General features: G+C 37.1%; 5 protein-coding genes across 5 annotated transcripts; 2 read left to right on the top strand and 3 right to left on the bottom strand.

Annotated features, from left to right (window-relative positions):
• Positions 1-435: 435 nt before the first annotated feature.
• Positions 436-5,636, bottom strand: LOC111810156 (dnaJ protein ERDJ2A-like). Its single transcript, XM_023696756.1, has 11 exons — positions 5,502-5,636; positions 4,626-4,850; positions 4,452-4,547; positions 4,163-4,283; positions 3,972-4,078; positions 3,647-3,864; positions 3,170-3,347; positions 2,939-3,058; positions 2,014-2,100; positions 1,690-1,800; positions 436-1,524 (listed from the first exon to the last, which is right to left on the bottom strand). The coding sequence occupies exons 2-11, from the start codon at positions 4,809-4,811 to the stop codon at positions 691-693; spliced, it is 2,058 nt and encodes a 685-aa protein (XP_023552524.1). The 5' UTR covers positions 4,812-4,850; positions 5,502-5,636; the 3' UTR covers positions 436-690.
• Positions 5,637-6,199: 563 nt separating this feature from the next.
• On the top strand, positions 6,200-7,878 carry LOC111810922 (probable NADH dehydrogenase [ubiquinone] 1 alpha subcomplex subunit 5, mitochondrial). Its single transcript, XM_023697771.1, has 2 exons — positions 6,200-6,594; positions 7,504-7,878. The coding sequence occupies exons 1-2, from the start codon at positions 6,282-6,284 to the stop codon at positions 7,695-7,697; spliced, it is 507 nt and encodes a 168-aa protein (XP_023553539.1). The 5' UTR covers positions 6,200-6,281; the 3' UTR covers positions 7,698-7,878.
• Positions 7,879-8,060: 182 nt separating this feature from the next.
• On the top strand, positions 8,061-9,412 carry LOC111810921 (protein SGT1 homolog). The gene is made up of 5 exons (XM_023697769.1): positions 8,061-8,553; positions 8,717-8,786; positions 8,866-9,019; positions 9,086-9,190; positions 9,262-9,412. The coding sequence occupies exons 1-5, from the start codon at positions 8,394-8,396 to the stop codon at positions 9,352-9,354; spliced, it is 582 nt and encodes a 193-aa protein (XP_023553537.1). The 5' UTR covers positions 8,061-8,393; the 3' UTR covers positions 9,355-9,412.
• Positions 9,413-10,157: 745 nt separating this feature from the next.
• Positions 10,158-12,320, bottom strand: LOC111809663 (ABC transporter G family member 8-like). Its single transcript, XM_023696039.1, has 2 exons — positions 11,094-12,320; positions 10,158-10,997 (listed from the first exon to the last, which is right to left on the bottom strand). The coding sequence occupies exons 1-2, from the start codon at positions 12,148-12,150 to the stop codon at positions 10,267-10,269; spliced, it is 1,788 nt and encodes a 595-aa protein (XP_023551807.1). The 5' UTR covers positions 12,151-12,320; the 3' UTR covers positions 10,158-10,266.
• Positions 12,321-14,547: 2,227 nt separating this feature from the next.
• On the bottom strand, positions 14,548-15,918 carry LOC111810261 (probable membrane-associated kinase regulator 5). The gene is made up of 2 exons (XM_023696915.1): positions 14,984-15,918; positions 14,548-14,879 (listed from the first exon to the last, which is right to left on the bottom strand). Exons 1-2 carry the CDS (start codon positions 15,798-15,800, stop codon positions 14,770-14,772), a joined length of 927 nt encoding a protein of 308 aa, XP_023552683.1. The 5' UTR covers positions 15,801-15,918; the 3' UTR covers positions 14,548-14,769.
• Positions 15,919-16,252: the final 334 nt, after the last annotated feature.

The following is a 16,252-nucleotide window of genomic DNA, read 5'->3' as shown; positions in this document are numbered from 1 at the left end:
ACTATATGAGGCCCATTAACGTTGGGTTCTCTTTTTGCGTTTCCTAGGTGGTTTTTTTTTTATTTACTAACGAAAGTTGTATTTTATATTTTAAGATATGTATTTATTAGTAAATTTAAAAATTATTAACTAATTTATGAATATATTTCATAATAAAAAATGTGTTGTTTTAAAATATCATGTAGTTTATATTACATTATGTTATAGATGTCTTATTTTTAGAAAATAAATCGATTTTAAAATAAACATTATTATATTTATCCAAGTTCCATCATTTTTAATATAGTTATGCCTTTTAAAATCTCCAAAATTTATACTCTCGAAACATAAAAAAGTTGTCAATATGGTTGGAAACGTCTTCCAAGAGTTTGTATGAAGCAATGGTCACATACAAGATATCACAAATACCCATAAGATAGGTTATTAACAAGTCGGTAAAAAACCCTAAGGTTAGATGAATTAGTCATCTTGCTAAAATTGCAGAACGTCATGAACTAATTGCTTGAAAAAAGGGGTAATAAATATTGGTCTGATACTCTAGCATAATCTGTTTTAAAGTCGATCTGGTTGCCGTAAAACTTCTAAATTGGTATATAGGTAAAAAAAAGTTCTAATGTACTATTCGCTGTGTGGAAGGGGCCATTTTACCCGCAAGTGGGTGGTTGTGACACTAAATAACAGAACAGTTTTTCATTCATCATCAGAGCCAGAGTCTTCAGAACTTGAACTCTGCTGCTTACGTGCTTTTCCATTGGCAACGTGGCCCTTCTTTTTCACATCTTGTTCATCAGCTTCATCTTCACTGTACTCACTCTCGTAATCCTCGTATTCTTCTTCATCATTTTCCTCTTCCTCTTCAATTCCATCTTCCATGGATGGCCCTTCTTCTGCCATAAAGCCACCACGGGTACCCGCACGGGTTCGTTTCAAGATTTTCAATTTCAGGTTTGTCTTGTTATCGCAACCGATCCAAGAATCACACAGGCAGTAACAAGTTAAATTGTAGTTCCCCTCAGCTGGGGCGTGGAACTTGCCTAGTACCAGTCTAGATCCCGCTTTCACCTTCTCCACTGCTTCCCTAACTGCAGCACTGGTTTCCTTCACACTTGCTCCAGATCCCTCCATTTGTTCCTCGATCGCCTTGGAAGCGACAGTTATGGCCGTAGCCTCATCCATGAAACTAACCTTCTGGTAAAACCAGACATTGTTTGAATTTGGATCTGCAAGCAGGAACCAGAAGTTCTCTTCTTTGTGAAATGGGTAGTAGGGGGCATGCGGGAGAGCACCCACCAGCCCATTTCGGCGTTTGAGTGTCACCCATGCCTGAATGGTGACAGTATCACCCTCTTGGATACCCTCTTCGCCTTCTGTTTCACATGAGATAGCAACTGTCACGGACGGCATCATTTCCAGCACTGTTTCAACATCTTGGACTTCACCAGGCAAAAAACCACCCACTTGAGCAAGCAGCTCGGCACGTTCTTCTTGAGAAAGTTTTTGAAGATCCTCAAACGCTCTCACTTTCTGCTTTGAAAAAGAACACGCATTGGTACAGCAGAAAACTATGGAAGGAATGAAAATGGAGCAATGCAAATAAGAACAGGCAATAGTTCATTAATCTCCTTAGAAAAGAAAAAAATAATAATAAAAGAAAAGAAAAGAAAAAACAAAGCTATGAGTCTAAACTACCTTGCGGGCTATCTTCTTGACGACAGCCTCGCTAAAATGCGGCAACTGTAGAAATGGTGCAATACCTTCAGACGATCCTCCAGTGGCCTTTCTTGCACTGAGAGGTACAGCCTGCATTTAACATTTGATATGGATCGAGATAAATTAATGGTGGCCAAAGCTTGTGTGACATATTTGACAGAAAGATACATGGGTGCTGCACCACTAAGTCAGTACTTCTCAAAAATAGAAAGGTCCAGACATGCCTTAAAAAGACAATACCCATGTGACTTCCAAAGCATTTACGAGAAATTTACAATGACAACATCGTTCAAATTACATTACCTGAATGATACATTGTGAGAGCTCAATGACCCCAGTTGCAGGACGTAGCCATCCTTGTCCTTGGACATTCCGTGGGATCAGTGCCATCTATGCACAAGAAGATAATTAAGCAATATACTATAGCACACAACCTTTTATTAAATTAACTAAAAAAAAATACGAGCTGTAAATCTATCTAAGAAAAAAAAAAGACATGATTACATGACATCTTCGTAGGGAAGGAACAATACCATGTCAAGGAAGGGGAAGAGAAGAAGAAAGATTAGAGAAGAAAGAAGAAAAATAAACGGCAATGCACAACGGTAGCTACACTGAATGTTAAAATGAAAAGAGGAAGAAAAAGAGAACTTTATTTTAAATAAAAGATCGATAGCACGTCAGATTTTCGTTAATAATGAACTGAAAAACTGACAAAGAGACCAAGAATGCTACCAAATGCAAACACTCCAAAATTGTCGACTTTGAAAATTCAAGGACCTAAATACAACCGAACTCAAACCTCAGGAACCAAAAATGTAATTTTTCCTCCTCTCTTTTTATGCTGAGAAATTCCCAAAATTGCTTTGACCGCTGGTTTGAAACAAAAAACTACCATCCAACTCTTCAGACATTTGGTAGCCAAAAGCTACTGAAATAATTCATGTCTAAGGCACATTGTTTCCTCTAGGTTGTTAACGGTCTTTTAACAATATTCTAAATCCATTACGATTAAGAGTGAGCACATTCTTCCAGGAACAAGTCATTCCCTTATCAATCACAAAATTGCCTTTCACAATTTTTCATCAAGAGCTTAGAGAACTGTTAAATAGTAAACATACATGATATCATGATTGATACAACACAAGACTCGACACTAAATGCAGCTGGGAAAATTCAAAAGATGTTAAGATACAGTTTAACTTTGAACAAGAATGCTTCATCTCACCTTCATTAATTCTTCAAGAAGGCGAGGGGCAAGTTCCAGCACAAGTTTAAAGTCACCATCCAAAGGTGGAGGCAAGTTGGCAAATTCACGAGTTAATTGAGCTTGAATCAACAATTGTGTCTGAATGTAAAATGGAAAAGATGTAAATCGTAAGTGTATGCACATATTCAAAATGTCAAAGGTAAGAACAAATTTAAGTCCCTGAACAAAGACGCAGTGAGCAGAAGTTACCTTGACAAGGGCTGGATGTTGCTTCCAAAACTTTGCCTGCTCTTGTTTAATGTTCTTAAGGTCAAGATTCAACTCACTCCTAACTAGTCCAAATATCTTCTGAAGAGGCTCGTTATCAGTTCTACGAACTGGCATTTCCACATACTCAGCTGCCTTTATAAAGACATCCATTACTTTGCTGTGTACAGCAAAATTTATTAATAATGTTAAGAAAACAAAAGACAGAGAACTTACTTAATGAATAAGTGCTGAAGACTTTTCTTTACTTTTTTCATATGGTAGTACACGAAGATGTCTTATTTTATTCTAACATAACAAGAATGTGTAACCAAAAAAATATGAGAGCCAATAAAAAGAATGGTTATACACATCCTTTACCGGGATATTATGCTATCTCTAAACTTGATTTAAATTAAATTGTCTAATCTTTGTTAACCTAAAAACGGAAAATACCCAATAAAGTTTGACTAAAGATACCTTGGTGCCAAAGAAGGCTTCATGAAGTAATAATATGTGGAAAGTGTCTGACGCATGACATAGTTTCCAGTGTATTTTGACGACCTTGAAAGATATATAACGGCTATTACCAAGGGCAAGATAATACAAACTCCAACAATCCACAGTAAAAGTATCCCACCAGATGCCCCATCAATATTTAGTAAGAATTGAGGGAGTGCAATTCCCATTTGAAACCCCTGCATCAAAATATTAGCAAGTTTAAGTTATAAGGGTCATTTATCAAAATCTGAAAACCATACAAGACAATTATTCTAGTCTCCTGTGAATGAAAAAGTTAAATAACCTGCTTGCCATCTGGATGGCCATATTTTTCATAATTCTCACGGGATATTGGATCTGTTAAAGCTTGATAAGCCTTAGATATGAACTCCACGAAATACTTATGGGCCTCTGAGTAAAAGACGTGAAGGAAAACATTAGCTGAGGTCTGCAAAGGTTATAAAATAGGAGCACTACACAATTAAAATACCTAACCTGGATCTGGATTTTTATCTGGATGGTATAGGATAGAAAGTCTCCTGTATGCCTTCTTTATGTCTGCCTCCGAAGCCCCAGTATCCAATCCTAGAATAGTAAATGGCTCGAAGACTTGAATCTGTGCAGTTATCATAAAATTATCTTTCACTCCAACATTAGGTCTAACATATTTTTTAGCATGCGGAAAATAATTACTTTCAAAAGTATCGAATGGGAAAAACCAAAACAAAATAACATTCAGTAGGATATAATTTTTTTTCCTCATTAAAGATTCAAGGTAATTTACCTCCCGGCTCATATTTTTAATGTAATACACCAACACGAACATGAAAATCCAAAGAAGTACCAATGTCAAGTTGCTGTAAGTTGAGAAATTTGCTATCTGCAAAATGTAGTGAAACAGACATTTGAAACTACCATTTTATCAGATAGAAGATACAACGTCGTCAAGAAAACTTACTCGCTTAAATATTGACTTGCGGAACTTCCCTGAATGGGAGCATTCAGAACACTGGCAATGTATAATCTTTGCCTTCTTCGAAGCAGCGCGACAAAGCTTAAGAATAGTATAAGGCACTAAAGGCAGTGCCATTATTGTCAAAATAAATATCGGGAACAATGCACTATTCTCTTCCGAAGTTGCCATGGAAACCTTTTTTCAGCAGTGCCTTCCGTCAACTTTGTACTGTCAGCAGAACTTACTTTGTTATAACAATGAGATAATGAAGAGAACATAGCATATTATGAAGGAGCTTTTACATTCACTTTGAAACGAAAAGGAATTTCAGAAACAGGGAACGAAGGAATGTTTAAGTTACAAAGAGTAACGTGGTTGACCACATCGTGAATTATTTGCTGATTACATGCAACCTCAGGAAACTACAGCGGAAGAAACATAGATCAATAATATCTTCATAATTGTAGGAAAAGTTGAAAGCAGAACTCCGAAAGTCAAACAGCTAGCCACTAACAAGCAACTAACTACTTCCCAAACTGTTCAAATCCGCCTATAAACACAGTTCTTAACCATTAATTGATAGAGAGAGGGAGAGATAGGGCACGAAATCCATTGAAATTGAAGCCTAACGATTTGAGCTACACCAATCGATAGTCAAAGAAAAACATAATTTCGATCCATACGAATCGACAACAATCTCATAAAAATCAGTACAGAAACAGCAGCGTCAAAACGAATAATCAATCAAATTAATTCAATTGCACGCATGAAACTATACGAAAAGGTGGGAAGGGGGGGAAATTCAGAACAGTACGACGCCAATTACATAAAATGTCTGATTTGAGGAACACAATTGCTACATAAAAAAGAGAGAACGACCTTGATAAGACGAAATCGAGTCGGCGATCTGCTAAGCAGGAGCTAGTTCCCTCTGGTGGCTCAACTACAGAGAGAGAGAGAGAGAGAGAGAGAGAGTGGTTCTAGGGAGGAGAAATATTGAATGAATTAAAAGGCAAAAATAGGTTTTTATATTTATATTTATTTGGAGTCTGAGATCCAAGAAGAAAAAATAAAATTAGAAATTAGAATAGAGAATCTGGTTTTCCATTTCCAACTTTAGAATAGAAAGATCGACGGCCGGTATCGTAGAAATCAATTATCACAATTAACATTGATTTTCTGTTTAATTAGAAATGGAAAACGGATAATTATCTCAACAGAAAATAAAACAAAATATAATAAAAGAAAGTGAAAAGAAGAAGAAAAAGAAAAAAAAAAGAACGTACAATTGACCAATGCACAGAGCGTTGCATTCCACGTGGCAAATTTATATGGACCAACGTTTTTCCGAATAATATAAATACATTTATTATTTTGTTCAAAACCTAGGAGACTGAAATATTTTATTACGCATAAAATTCAAGTTTGTGTTAATTTTATAAAAATGGGCTTTAAGGCCCATTAAGTCAATTCTTCTGAAACACGGGCCTTAAGCCCTCTAAGAGTCATCGTTTTGAAACTGGGCTTCAGGCCCAATATAAGCAATCCCGTTCCAATTAATCTCAACGGGGAGATAACGTCCCCTTTACTCACCCATAGCGTCTGGCTCGTCACGACTGAGAAGAGTGATCAAGAGAGAGGGAGAGGAGTTTTCCGACGATGTTTCTTCGAGCGATCGGACGGCCATTATTGGCCAAGGTCAAGCAGACGACGGGGATCGTCGGTCTGGATGTTGTTCCCAACGCCCGAGAGGTCTTGATCGGCCTTTACAGTAAAACCCTAAAGGAGATCCAGGCCGTTCCCGAGGACGAAGGATACCGTAAGGCGGTCGAGAGCTTCACGAACCACCGCTTGAAGGTTTGCCAGGAGGAAGAGGACTGGGAGAAAATTGAAAAGCGGCTTGGCTGTGGTCAGGTCGAGGAGCTAATCGAAGAGGCTCAGGACGAACTCAAGCTCATTGCTAAAATGATCGGTATGTGAACATTCACCAAAATTCTAAGCATATGAATTTGTGAAATTGTGATATGCAATCTACTTCCTTTTCATTTTCTCTTTCTGTTTGCTTCGATTTGGGAGAGAATTTTAAAATTGGACAAAAACAAGGCAGCAGGATTTATATGTTTGTCATTGCGTTGGAATGACAAAAGCCGAAGTTTTTTTTCTAGTATTTTCATCATGTGGAGGATAAAAATTCGCGACGTCTCAAGTATTGACAGTCAAGGAATGGCATTTGCATCATTTTGCACTGAAAAACTGGGCAATACCTGTAGGCTAAAGTGTATTTATCCTTCTTCCATTCTACCATTTTCTTAGCTGGTCGAAAGATGGGCCTTATGTGTAGTAGAAATCTTTGATTTCTTTTTCGTCTTAACTTGAGATATTTTAGCTATGAAAATTGTCTAGATATCTAATCATTTTATTGTAAGAGCATTATCTTTCATATCTTCAATTACGAATCCCAGATCCTTCACTGCTCTGTCTCCTTAGCTACCATTTAGGCAATTGGATTGCTATTTGACCCATTCACGCCACTGAACTTTCGAAATTCGTCTTTTGTTCTCACTGAGGAGGATTGAAAACGTTAAAAGTTAGTCAAGCTGGAGTTATTGTCTAGCCAAGAAATTTGAATTTCTTCACTGATGACAGTTTTTTTTTTTTTTTTCTTCCTTGTCCCAATCTTAAGGAGGTTTTCTTGTCCCAATTCACTGACAGTTTTTGTGCTTGATTGAGAGTAATTACTAGTTTGCCTAACTTCTCTGGTCTTGCTGCATTTGGCGAACACTCAGAATTATTTCAGATATGGACCGTAATAGAATTCTATCAATCACCACAATTTGTTGGTGTTATCTTACTGATTGATTAATTCACCTCAAATATGCAGAGTGGGATCCCTGGGGTGTTCCTGATGACTACGAATGCGAAGTGATCGAGAATGATGCTCCGGTACCCAAGCACGTTCCTCTGCACCGACCCGGTCCTCTCCCTGAAGAGTTTTACAAAACGCTGGAAGCCATTAGTGGTGATGGTGCACAAAAAGTAGAGTCAGCCGAGAAAACATCTCAGGTGACAGAGTGAACCCTTTTTTATCATTTGGAGGACTCGAGTTTCAGAATGGAAAGCCGTTCTTTGTTCTTGGGCTTGATGTTATTTAACTATGTTTGTTCTCCTGTAGAGTGCCTGTATGCAGGTATGATTGTTATCTTCAATAATTTTAACCCAATTCTGGAATTACATAAGTTCACCTTTTCATTGCCTTCTTCAAATTTTACATTGAGAATCAGTATCAATTATGACAATGAGTAGCAAGTTCGTGATAATGGGTAGTGGCTGCAATGCTTACGTTTTAAGCTCTTTAGTTTGTTTGTAATGCTTATGAAACAATTGTTTTCATTAAAAATTAACGTTAAGGACATATTTGAAGCTTAACTTAAATTTTCGGGGCATAATTAAAACCCGTCCTAAAGTTAAAATGCTTAATTAAAATCTCTACCAATGCCACGGAAGAAAAAAGAAAAAGTTGACAAAAAGGGTCTTTAATTAAATTTAATGTTGAAAAATGAAAATGAAACTTTGATGTAATTAAAACTTGAGCTTTAGTTACCCTGAACTTCAAGGTTCTTGATTTCTTGCATAATTTAACGTTGGTTTTTTGATACCTTACTTCTCTGCTTTACGATTGCTGTTAACTATTTATCAAGACTTGAAGTGAATCAAATTCTTTCACAAATCCTCGATCTTTCTCCTCCCCTCAAGAACCCTCTGCATTCTTTCATGGCGTCCGATCTCGAAGCCAAGTCTAAGGAAAAGTTTATCGACGACAACTCCGAACTTGTCGTGAAACTCTACACTCAGGCCATCACTCTTAGTCCGGAGAACGCCGAGTATTATGTCGACCGTGCTCAGGCCAACATCAAACTCGGCCTTTACACCGGTACTGCTTTCTGTCCATCCAATTTCTTGTTTCCTTATGCTTCTTCTTTATAGGGAATGGCCCCTCGAATTGATTATGTAAATAGTCTTTGATCGGTTTTGGACTTCTTTTGGACAATTGTTCGGAGATTTTTAAAAATTATTATTGGGGGTTATGTTTGCAGAGGCTCTTGCTGATGCTAACAAGGCAATTGAAATTGACCCTTCAAATTCAAAAGCATACTTGCGCAGAGGGTAAGTATGGATTGTTTATTTTCATCTTTAATTATTGATTATATAATTTTTATTCATCTTGTGGCTGTTTTTGTTTCAGCATCACATATATGAAGCTGGAGGAATATAAAACAGCAAAGTTTTCTTTGGAAATAGGCTCCGTTTTGGGCTCAGGAGACTCAAGATTCACGAAATTAATAAAAGAATGTGAAGAACTGATTGGGAACAAGATTGAAGCCGAAGTGAAAAAAGAGGTGTGATTATTGTCTGTTCTTTTGATTGTTTGCCTTAAATTAGCAGTAATTGTTTGTTGTTTTTAGGAGAAAGAGGTGACATTATATGGGGATGCAGCTTTGGACAAGTGTTTCAAAGACATGTATAAGGACGCGGACGAGGATACAAGAAGGGCGATGGAAAGATCATTTGTAAGGCTTGTAGATGTTTAAGTAAAACTCTATAATTATTGGTTGGAGTGGCTAATCTTGTGTGTTCTTAGTTGGAATTGAACGGCACGGTCCTCTCCACCAACTGGATGGATGTGGGATCAAACAAGCTTGAAGGTATCGAGTTCAACAAATGGGATATCTGATCTGTGATCTAAGTATTTCCATTTTCATTTCTTCTCTAAATAAAACCAATGTTTTGCTTATTCTTCTTTTTCTCTTTCCATTTTTTGAAAAAATTCAAAGCAAAGTCATGAAAATTTATGCTCAAAGTGGAAAATATCATACCATCGTCGGGATCCGTAATTCCTAATAATGTCGAACAAATCAAGACAAAATAAATAAATAAATAAATAAAGGAAAAAGAAAAGACTAACCCGTGAGTGAATATTTTGGTACTGATTCGCTACACCATCAGACAAAACAAAACCCTCTCTCTCTCTCTCTCTCTCTCTCTCTCTCTTCATTTTTTATATCTGCAAATCAAAATTTCTAAAGAACCCGTGACATGTTTTTATTTCAATGATTTAAACGTCACTTATTTCATTATTATTATTATTATTATTATTAAGCATTTGATGGAAGCCAATTTGAGACCATATCTTTTTTGAATGATTTTGACGTTTCCATAAAGAAAAAAGAATTTGTCGTTGAAAGAAAATTCAAATCCTATAATAATTGTAGAAAGTTTTGCCTGCGGGGTATTTTGGACATTTTGGCCCATCTGATTGAACCCTCACCTTATTTATCATAGCTTTATTCTTTGTAAATGCCAAATAATTGACATTAATTAATTATTTGAAGGTTAGGAGTTATCAGAATATATTATGTTTTCAAATCATTTTCATAATTTAAGTTAATACTTTTAAATAAGAAATCTAAAATAAAAACGAACAGAAAAAGATCTCTATAATTTCCAATAGAAAAAAAAAATATACAATTTCCGACATATGCAAATAGTAATTAAGAGAGTGTTTTCCCAAATATACCCTTTAATAAGTTCACAATAATAATAATAATAATAATAATAATAATAATAGTTATTATTATTATTATCATTATTTCTTAGATGTGGAAACCCTTCGAATCAAAACAAGCAAGCAAAGAAGGCGATAAAACACAAAAAACGCGACCAAAGCATAAACATTCCTCCACCGTTGATTCTCCTCAAGCCCTCTCTTCACCAACACATCTCCACCGGTAACCAAACACTCCTTTCGATCCTCCTCAAACCAAATGAAGCATCTGGAAACCAAGCAGGAATATTCGTTTATAAGCAAGGCGTCCAGAGCGTACTTGTACATGGACATGAAGTTCATAAACACCCAGAACTTGGGCAAGCTCTCCTGGGATATAAAGTAGCCGGAGAAAAGGAAAAACGCGGCGAGGAGAACGGTAACCAGTGACGTCCCGGCGATGAAATTCGGAGCGAGCGAGCTCAAGAACAAGACAAACGAATTGGCCATCAGAATGATGACCCAAATCACGAGGACAAAGTAGGAGAAAGCCTGCCACGTGGCGCATAGACCGACGAGAAAGTAGACGGAGACAGAGTAGATGACGGCGATGGCGAGGAGATAGGGAAGGAAAACGAGGGTGTTGGCGATTATGTAGGAGGAGAGACGGTAGACGCCGCCGGAGGTTTCACGGAGGAGAATTGGGCGTTCGTTGAGGAAAATGGGGAGAGTTTCGGTTGTGGAAGAGAGTAGGAATGTTAGTGTGAAGGCGAAAAGACCGAATCTTTTCTCTATCCCTGCCTTGTCCATTCCGATGTTTATGTAAATTGTACCTAATTACAATTACACAGTAAATAATATTTTTATCAAAATTAATTCACCGTAATTAAAACATTTATTTATATTATAATTTTATTAGGAGGGATTACCTAAAACAATTCCAACGATGAGCGCCTCCAAAGTGTTGGTCAAAAGCAGCTGCCTGGTTCTAAAAATGATGATCCAAAATCGCCAATGGAGGGTCAAGATTTCATGCAATCTCGAGCTTCTATATTTGATTTGATTGTCTTTATAATTCGGGCCCGTAATGACGTCATTAGCAACGACGGGCGAAGAATCTGAAGTAGAACAAGGCGTGAGCTGGTTCAGAATTTCCATAGCAAATTCCAAAGGATTAAGCTGTGGAGGAATACAAAATTCCTTGGAAACCAAAAAGCTCTCGAGGCTCGAAACAGTCCCGTGGTGAATCACGGACCCTTCGCAGAGTAAGAGAATCTCATCGATAGCCGACAAAATTCGATAACTTGGCTGGTGAATTGAAAGCACCACCGTCCGATTTCGCGATACGCAGATGGATTTAAGCGTTGAGATCACGTTGAAGGCTGATGCACTGTCGAGACCGGAGGTGGGTTCGTCCAGGAGTAGAATGGCTGGATCGTGGAGGAGGCTGAGTCCGATTGAGACTCGCCGTCGTTCTCCGCCTGATAGGCCAGAGACGAGGCGGGTGTTGGCGACGTGGGTGAGGTTGAGGTCTGCCAGAAGGGAGTTGACGGTGGCGAGAATTTGGGATTTTTCTGGGAGGAGGAGGCGGGCGGCAAAGGCGAAGGTCTCGGAGACGGTTAAGAGAGGTAGACAGGCGTCGTGCTGTGGGACGTAAGCGGAGAGTTTACGGAAGGTAGAAGGGTTGAGAGGGGCGGAGTTGAGGAGGAGGACGCCGTGTGTTGGCGAGGTTCGGGCTGCGAGAATGTCTAGGAGAGTTGATTTTCCGGCGCCACTTGGGCCAACGATGGCGAGGATTTGTGAAGGGTGGGCTGTGAATGAGATGTCACGGATAATATAGGTGGGTTCGGCGGCGGTGCAGGATTTGAACCAGCTGTACGACGACACGGTGGCAGCGGCCGTGGATTTCGCGTAGGAGATTGACGATGCCGTTAATGTGTAGCTTCTCGATGGCGGCGGCGGTGGCCGTGGTTGGTCTTCTTCCATTAGAGAGAAATCTTTCTGACGGCGAGAGAAGTGAGAGAGATAGAGACGGAGATTTGGAGGAGAAGTGAAATGAAATAACGTAAGGAACAAATTATGAACAATTGAAAATAATTTAGATTTTCGCCTTCAAATTCTCGGTTTTACCCCTGATGTATTTTAACTTCCCAATTAGATCCTCAAAAAAATTGTCAAATAAAAGCTTATATCTCGTTCAATTATTGTGTTTATGAAAAAAAAAAAATTGTTCAAAATTTAAAATATTCTTTATGAAATTATTTAAATAAGAATTTTGAGTAGGATATATTTTGTATATATCGAAAATAAAAAAATATCCATGAATTATATTTATAATGATTTAATTCTATCTAGAGGCTGAATTTCATTTTCGAACTTGTTGACAGTGAATGGACATTACGTACCTGAGAAAGTGAAGGAAAACTTGTGGCTCTCAAATATTGCATGCCTTTTTCTTTTTCTTTTTTTTTTTCTTTTTAAATATTTATTATCTTTAATGAAGTCAAAAGTCAGAATGGGCACTTGGCAATGCCATGAAGAGGAGTTGGGACAAGATTCAATTATTTATTGAAATATAAATAGGAGATGTTAATTAAAGAGAAATTAGCCAATAATTTGAATATAGCTGATATTTATAATAATAAATCAAAATGATATGTAAATTTGATAAAAATAAAAATTTAAGATGGAGGGACAATTGAATACATATTTTAAGAGCATACAATAATATATTTATGAGATCATATAACAGTTGTTGGAACCATGCAGATGGCTTTAGAATGTGACTTCCAAGTGGACAGTCCATTTTCTCTTGAAATTTACATTATACGGATGGTGTAATAATGGACTCAGTCTGTTATTACAAATAAATAATAATAATAATAAAAGTTTGTCACATGAGGAATTAAAAATGGAAGGCCACGCATCCTAGGACCAAAACCGGCCTTTGTAGACATCATCAGAGCTCACGAGCTGACTGTTCGTGAATGCTGCAATTTCTTAGAATTAAATAAAGGGAATATTCAGAAGGGGCCAGCCAGCCCGTGACACCTCCCTCCATTTTCTTTTATTGGACGTCGTCGTTTTATACACTGCAATATAATTTAAAACGCACTTGTTGCAACACAAAAGACAAAACTCTTTTGCCTACTTAGCATTTTAATAATATTAAAAAAAAAAAAAAAAAAAAAAAAAAAAAAAAAANATTTATCCAATCCTACGTGGAAATAATGGGATATCTCCAATTAATCCCACGTGACATACGTAACAATCTCATTAAAATTTAATATTATTTTGTCAATGAATCATGGCGTTTGGGCCACGTGAAATAATTGGTGCAATGGTTATGGGCAGTTTGGGTAGTCGTGGGCCGTCAAAAGCCCAATTAAACTAACCACTCTCTCTCCTCTGGATGAAAAATATTGGAAATTAATTTCCTAAATCAGATAGAAGTAAAAAAAAATATATATATAATATTTGAATTTGCCCAAGATTAAATGAATTCAATTAGGCAAGCCTATAAAAAAATAATAAAGTTGGGAATTTCATTCGATTCCATATCTTTCAAATTCGTAGTAATTAAACCAAAGAAAGAATGCAAAGGGTTGAATGGAGAGACAGAAAGCATTTATATGCTTTTTCAGCTTGAACTAATTAGGCGAGCCTTTTGTTGAATAAAAGCAAGTAAAAATGCTGCTTTTGATGTCCCAAACTGAAGTAAAAATTCTGAATACATGTGTTCCAAAGTGAAATAAAAAAAGCTTCTTTCTTGTTGAATTTATCCAATGGCCTTCCAATTTGGTAAAGTCCCTTCCTTTTTCTTAAACAATTACTATTTTTTCCAAAATTTAAAATTTACCCTTTATAATTTACTGTCTCCTCGTCAAGTCCATGTAAAATTTAACCAATATAATTTAATTTTTATTCGAATTATATTATAAGTCTGGTGATTTAATTTTTATTCTTTTCATAAGTTGTGTGGTATTAGCGAAAGTTGAGGAAAGGTCTGTAAAAGTTTCAAAACTTTACTTTTAAAGGAGGAAGGAAAATGAAGAGGGCTAGACGAATAGAATAGGTGTCGTTTTTCAAAAAGGAAAACCCCAATAGTAAATTAATATTATAAAGATTCCTCCTATTTTGACCTCCTTAATTATTACATTTGTGCACAAAAGTCCAAAAGATTATCCATATAACAATAAATGTCACAAATCATTTCATTTTTTGACCAACTAATTTTCTTTTTTCTTTTTTCTTTTTTTAAATATTAGTATTTTAGCTATGATTTTTACCAATAACTATTAACTTTTAATCCGACGGTAAAACTTTAACTACTTGGTAAAAACAAAGGAATATAAATACATGGAAATGATAAGGAACAAAAAGGAAAATAGAAATCATGATTTTTAAATATTATTTAGTAAATACACGACGGAGCGAGTCAGCCACTACAAGACTCACCGAGTCACTGTTTATCGTTTTCTAAGAAAAGAAAAAACGAAAACTGTCATGCACTGTCTAATTCAGTTTGATTTTTTTCATCTTTTTACAGCGAAACCCGAAAAACTTTCACACACACACAATCTCTCTCTCTCTCTCTCTCTCTCTTCAACGCTGTTCGCCTTGTTTGGCTTCTGAGAAAGCATCTGTTCCCGCCTTCTGCTTCTGCAAATCGCCAGTCCCGAACAGATTATCGTCACAAGTTCCATCAACATCATCTGAAATTTAGATTGAAATGAATGTTAGATCTACAGATTTTTCATATCAAATTAAGGCATTAAGGAAATAAAACACGTTCGAGTTTTTCGCTTTTGGATCTTGCCTCTGCTAGCGCTGAAAGACCTTTTGCAGTGCAAAATCGCGCTCTCAATCCCGTCGTCTTGCTGCAAAAGTGAATCGTCTCGCCGATTCGTCGGCGATACGGCCATTCCAGTCGCTGATGATGATGATTTACTCTTCCCTAGACGCTTACAAACCACTCGAATGCCTATCGCGATATTCCTCTGCTTCTCATCAATCGATGTCACCGGTGAAGATACCGGCGACGATCTGTAGTTTTGTTTCCTCGAAACTTTCACATACAGAGGCTTGATTAATTTCAGATACTTCTGTATTCCTTCTCCGTAGAATCTCTTCGATTGACGCTCAGATGCATCAATTCGATTATTGTTTCTTGAACTGTTAAGTCTGTTCAGTTTGAAGGCGAATCGTTTGCTCTCTGTGCTCTGTAATTTGAGTGACGACGACTCTGTTTCGTCCGTCTTCTGTTTCGCCATTAATTTCGGCTTCTTGAACAAGGAAATTGAGAGTCTAGGTGCCGATTTTAGAATCGAAACTGAAACCGGAGACTCTGGCTTCGTACTGAGTTCAATCGGAAGGATTTTTCGTTTGGAGATGAGATCAGATTGGGAGCGAAGAAGATTCCGTTGAGCGAAACAGAGTTCATTCTCGCCAGAGCGTGTGAGATTCTTCTCGTCGGGAGATTTGCCGGTTTCTGATGTTGGAAGAGAGACGAAATCTAAATCGAAGAATGAATCTTCATCGTGATTGTCAGAACGATTCAGATTATATGCAGTTTCAACAATAGAGGAAAAATGGGCGTAGAGATTATGGAGCTTAACGAAGTCGAGAGCTTCCATGGCGGAGAGGGGATCAGGAGAAAGACAGATAAGAGTGCTGGGGGTTTGGAGGCTTTTATAGAACTGCCGCGTGTGGAGGAGGGGCCGGCGAACACGTGCCAGACTTTGAAAATAACACAACACAAAACCTTCCGTTCTTTTTCCCAATAAAATTCATTTTCTTCTATTTATTTAGTTTTCATACAATTATTTCGCATTTCTTTTTAAATCAAAATATTACATTTATTTCGTATTTCTTTTTCCCAATAAAAATATTTTAAATTCATGCTAATATAGATTTAGATTTGTAGATTTTGTTTTAAAAAATAAAATAACGAAATTACCCCTTACTGGTCTCCCTTAATATTTTTAAATTGAATTGAAAATGGTGGGGAGAGAGAGAGAGAGAGAGAGAGTGAGAGAGAGAGAGAGAGAGAGAGAGAGAGAGAGAGAGAGAGAGAGAGAGAGGCGCT

Source organism: Cucurbita pepo, chromosome LG14 (assembly GCF_002806865.2).
Source record: "Cucurbita pepo subsp. pepo cultivar mu-cu-16 chromosome LG14, ASM280686v2, whole genome shotgun sequence".
In the NCBI taxonomy this organism is placed as follows: domain Eukaryota; kingdom Viridiplantae; phylum Streptophyta; class Magnoliopsida; order Cucurbitales; family Cucurbitaceae; genus Cucurbita; species Cucurbita pepo.
The sequence above is the reverse complement of the archived record's forward strand: the minus strand, read 5'-3'. Positions and strand labels throughout refer to the sequence as shown.